At 29.4% G+C, this 5,008-nt stretch overlaps 4 protein-coding genes across 4 annotated transcripts; 3 read left to right on the top strand and 1 right to left on the bottom strand.

The window, feature by feature from the left end:
* Nucleotides 1-157: 157 nt before the first annotated feature.
* On the top strand, nucleotides 158-982 carry EIN_397370 (1-O-acylceramide synthase precursor, putative; the record flags this gene model as incomplete). The annotated part of the gene is made up of 1 exon (XM_004258580.1): nucleotides 158-982. The coding sequence occupies one exon, from the start codon at nucleotides 158-160 to the stop codon at nucleotides 980-982; it is 825 nt and encodes a 274-aa protein (XP_004258628.1).
* A 59-nt stretch (nucleotides 983-1,041) lies between these two features.
* On the bottom strand, nucleotides 1,042-1,575 carry EIN_397360 (hypothetical protein; the record flags this gene model as incomplete). The annotated part of the gene is made up of 1 exon (XM_004258579.1): nucleotides 1,042-1,575. One exon carries the CDS (start codon nucleotides 1,573-1,575, stop codon nucleotides 1,042-1,044), a length of 534 nt encoding a protein of 177 aa, XP_004258627.1.
* Nucleotides 1,576-3,385: 1,810 nt separating this feature from the next.
* EIN_397350 (hypothetical protein) lies at nucleotides 3,386-3,961 on the top strand (the record flags this gene model as incomplete). Its single annotated transcript, XM_004258578.1, has 1 exon — nucleotides 3,386-3,961. The coding sequence occupies one exon, from the start codon at nucleotides 3,386-3,388 to the stop codon at nucleotides 3,959-3,961; it is 576 nt and encodes a 191-aa protein (XP_004258626.1).
* Nucleotides 3,962-4,371: 410 nt separating this feature from the next.
* On the top strand, nucleotides 4,372-5,008 carry EIN_397340 (hypothetical protein; the record flags this gene model as incomplete). The annotated part of the gene is made up of 1 exon (XM_004258577.1): nucleotides 4,372-5,008. A coding segment is annotated over one exon (637 nt), but the record flags the coding sequence as incomplete, so codon positions are not given.

Genomic DNA, 5,008 nt, shown 5'->3' with positions numbered 1-5,008 from the left:
AGAATACCATGTTCAAAGCTTACTTTCATTGGTATGGAACAACGAAACGAAAACACTCGAAAATATTGGGAATTGTACAATCTACTATAAAGACTTTCCAACTACAGATGGAGTTTCTTCTATTGCATGTAAGAATCATACATTCCTTTATGACAAAATGAAGTACTTTTATGATGTAATCCAACAGTTGAAAACTGTTGGATACGAAGAAAACAAAGACATCTTTGGACTTGGGTACGATTTTCGAAAAGGTGAATTACAAGTCAACAACTTTGCTGAAATGTCACGAGACGCCATTTTGAAATCTTATAACAGTAGCCAAAAGAAAGTAATTATTATTACTCACAGTTTTGGAGGTAATATGATATTCAATTTAATGAAGTATTTTGGCGATGAATTTTGTAAGAAATATATCGGGAAGGTAATAACTGTAAGTGCTCCATTAACAGGAGCACCACTAGCTTTAAGGGCTTTAATAACTGGTCTTTCAGAGGTTGTTCAATTTCCGGAGAAATACCTTGGATCAATAGAAAGGGCAATGCTCAGTGTATTCAAGTTGACCCCAAACAAAAATTGGTTAGATTCTGTTGTGTTTTACAATAACAGTCTCTACAAGCCAACAGATATGATAGAAGTATTAAACAAAGTTGAAGAGTTGAAAGAATATGGTACATATGTTTATCAAAAAGAAATAATAGAAAAAGAAGAACCAACTAAAATGCCAGGAGAAGTCTACTGGACGTGTATTTATGGTTCAAAAAAGAAGACTGAAGTATTTTACAATTACACTTCAAATTTGAAAAAGGATCCTATAATCACTTATGGTCCGGGTGATGGCATTGTCCCACTTCAATCACTCAACTTTTGCAGACAAATGCAGGCCTCAAAGGAGTATGATTTAGGGGACTATGAACATACGGGTATATTAAAATCCACAGCTTTCAAAGACTTGTTATTAAAAGAAATTATAATAGACAATTGAACTGAGTTATTCGTTGTTTTTATATTGAATTCTATTTATAGTAAAAATAAAACTGTTATTTAAATACCTTCAACGATCAACATCCGAGATATCGAAAACCCACCTGAAAGTCCATGCCTCCCAATCAATTCATCTCCTTCCATTTTAAACTGTTTAGAAATACCATTTGCTATGAAACTTTTGTTCTTATAAAGAGGGTCTAACAACGACAAAACATCAGATATGAAATACACCATCTCAAAATGGTTTTCTTGGAGATAAATGCCTAAAGAAGCCTCACTAAACCCGATGCGTTCAAAACGTTTTGGCTCTGCTTCTGGCGCTGTGTGATTTTTCAAAACAAAGATATACATTTCAGGGTCATAGTCCCAAACCCAACCATTCATCGGGGAAAATCCCTCAGCTCTTTTTTGTGTTGTGACTGTCTTGTGAAATACACCAAATATGTCGTTTTCAGGTGTTTCAATTAAAACAAAGATGTTATGTTTGCCATATAAAACATGTTGGACAGACTCGTTGGAGTAATCGTCCTTACGAGAGTCGTAAATTGTGTTAAATGAGTTACAACAACTCCACTCCTTCAACCGATCCATTTATAATTTGAACTACTATTTGTTTTTAATATAATATCTTTTGAGGTTTTAATTATAGTTAATAATAATCATATATTATTATATTAAATTTATGTAGAAGATGTATTTTTAGTTTGAAGTTTATTATTTTTTAATAAAAATATTTGTGTATATATTTTTATAGTTAAATTATTAATTTGTTTTATATAAATAATATAATAAGATTTTTATAAAATATTATTATACATATAATAGAATATATTTGAATTTATTTAATTAATAATATAAAATAGTAATTTAAAATGAAAAATTTAACAATAATGTTTTTGATATAAATAATCAATCATTATACTAAAATTAATAATTTCATGATATTATTGTAATTAGGATTAAAATGATCGTTTATTGATTATGAAAATGCAATTGTCATATACTTTGACAACCAATTATTATTTACAAAATATCAAGGCGTTTTATTGTTTGTTGTTTTGTAATTAAACAACAAAACTGCCTCTGAAAAGTTTATGTCCAATATCAATGTTATAAAATTAAAAAAAATCTATCCATACAAAAAAATTTGATTCACTTTTTTTCAAAATTATTATTTATAATAACCAATTTTAAACATTTATATATGTAGATTCAACTCTAATACTAAATACAGTTTTGGAGGTTAACAGCCGGTTTCTTGTTTGTTGGAAGACTTTTGAAGGAATACAAATAAATATATTTTGCCTTTTTCTTTTAAGAAAAATTATAAGAATGCATTTTTTTACAACTATATATGATCATTTTTTTATAATATTTATTTTCCTTTTTTTGAACTGCCAAAATTTGAATAAGAAAACCAAATGTAGCTTGTGGCGTTGTATTGAAAACCTCAGGAAAAGGGATAGAAAAATTAAAAATATATTTTTGCAAAAACATTCCGCCTTATTTAAGAAAAAGGTGGTATTTTCGATTTTGAAAATAAAAACCAAAATATCAAAAAAATATCATCCAATAAAAATAATTTAACAACATTTTTAACTTATGTTAACCAACATAAAAAATAATTGGTCGATTTCCCGTTTTGTTATTATCGCAACATCCTTTCCAATCAAAAATAAACCCATTTTAAATTTTGGCTTTTTAACTGTCCTCATCAAAGAAGCTTCGTTTGCAACTTTTTGACAGGATATAACTATGTTTCTTTGCGGCATTTTTGAATTACTTTGAAAACAGCGAAAATGAAATACCATTTTATAAAATTAATAAAAAATTACGTTTAAAAAGTGGTAAAAATATAATTAATTAACCAAATTATCTAATACAAGGCATTGTAAATGTGGCGAAACTTATTTGCCACAAAAAAAGAAAAAAAGAAAGAAAATTAAAAATTACAAAAAAAAATATTAATAATTTACTAAAAAGTATTAAACAATTTTTACATAACAAATAATTGGAAAAAACAGGGATTATTTTCAAATTATAACAACAAAAAAACAAAAAGTATTTCTAGTTAAGTAAAAGCAATTCTCCCTTTTTCAATTCTCGAAAGAAAAATACATCTTCATCAAATTATACCCATTTTTTTGCCCTTTTAAAGGCTTTTATATTACAATGAAATACAAGGCGATACCCTCCACTATTGTCAAAACACAAATTGTCGAGGAACAAACTCACCGAATTGCTCAGTGATTTTCAAATGAGTTGTTCGAGAGTATCTTCAATACGAACAAAAAAGAAGACACAATTTGAATGTTAAATTTTGACTGTTTCACATAATTTTATCATAAAGTTGTAAATGTGTTATCAGTTTACATAAAATGTAACTGAAAAATAATTTTAAATGAAAGGAAGGGAGCTTTCTCCTCCGAAAGTAAAGTACAGTTATAAAAAAATCAGAGATGGTCATGTGGCAAACGAGTCAGTAATTATCGCACTTTTATCACAATTTGCAGATGTTACAGTTCATAAACCATTTGGAAAATCACTAGTTTCGTTGCCTTTTATACCCGTGGAAACAATTAAATTTCAAAAAGATGATTACATTGATGTCGAACTATTCATTGAAAGGCGATTGAAAGAACGAAAAATTTTTGACATACAAAATGGGATTGACGAAAAAACTGCCGATAGAAGAATTAAAAAATATCGCATTCCAACAACCGTTGTTTTTCTTAGTGACCTGCTTAACGAATTTGGTGTTATTTCAATTTCAACACAGACGTGTGGCAAAAATAAAGCATGTGTTGTTTATTACATTAACACGATAGTCACCAGTTTCGGAATATTTACAAAAGATAAACTTGTTGAAATCGGAAGGAAAATCAACGAAGAACTTGTGTTAAGAACTTTAAAAATAAATGAAAGAACAACAATCCACAAAGGAGATGTTGTTATGGCAAGGCTCCTGGGTATGTAAAACACTTACATTCACTTTGTAATTTACTTTCTTGTTTTCATGAATATACACAAATTTTCAATTTCCTGAAAAAATATTTATGTTACTATGAATTTAATTAAAAATTGTTATTAATTATTGTTTTTATTTTTATAAATTGTTAAAAACTCAAAAAAAGTTACCAATTCGACAAAAAATCAAATATCGCGATAAAACATTTAAAATTTTATTATGATTTTTTTTATCGCATATATGTTTTAAATTAAAACTGAAATATTTTTTTATAAATAATTGATTATAACAAACAAAACTATATTTTATAATAATATTTGGTTAAAAAAACAAAATGAAAATAAATTAAAATATCAAAAAAGTACATAAAACAAAAAAAAAGAAAGTGGAATAGAAAAGTGATCATCAAGTATTGATTGATGAAGAAAGCTGTTGCAGACATTCTGAGCACAGAGACAATTCCGACACTGCGGTGTCGTAAAATATCACAACTTCCAAAAGAAATTGACAGCATCGATGAGTTGAGATTGTTCCAGTGCTTTTCGCGGGAGGAGGATGTGATGGTGAGAGACGAATTTGTTGAGTACTTCAAAACTGCATGCAGTCCCAGACTTCTCCAACTTGTTGAAAAAACAATTGGGCTCGGCGTGGAGTCTGAGAATGTTTTTATGTTGTACGTTGTTTTCGTGCGCAATTGTCTTGAATGCGTTTCACAGGAGAACATAGACGTTGTTAACACTTTGTGTGCTGGGTTGTGCCGCCACATCGACTCAACACGACTCCAAACACTTTGTGCTGACTGCTTTGACTTTGTCGCGTCACACAATCTACACGAACTGACTGATGTTTCTCTTTTCGTTCGCCTCTCGCGTCTGTGTTTCGCCTCATTTTTATCGACACTGAAATGTGAAATGCTTACTCTCATTGCCAAGCTCATCGATGTGACGAGTGCTGCAGTTTTTGCGGATTTTCCTCTGGTTTTGACATCGAATGGTCTTGATGTGTCTCTTTTAATTCAGAGTTCTGTCCTTTCAGAGCACTGCAGCCACAATGCCT

The sequence above is a fragment of the Entamoeba invadens genome, assembly GCF_000330505.1.
Source record: "Entamoeba invadens IP1 unplaced genomic scaffold scaff_1105074724775, whole genome shotgun sequence".
Classification (NCBI taxonomy): Eukaryota; Evosea; order Mastigamoebida; family Endamoebidae; genus Entamoeba; species Entamoeba invadens.
Note: the sequence above shows the minus strand (reverse complement) of the source record. Positions and strands in the feature narration are given on the sequence as shown.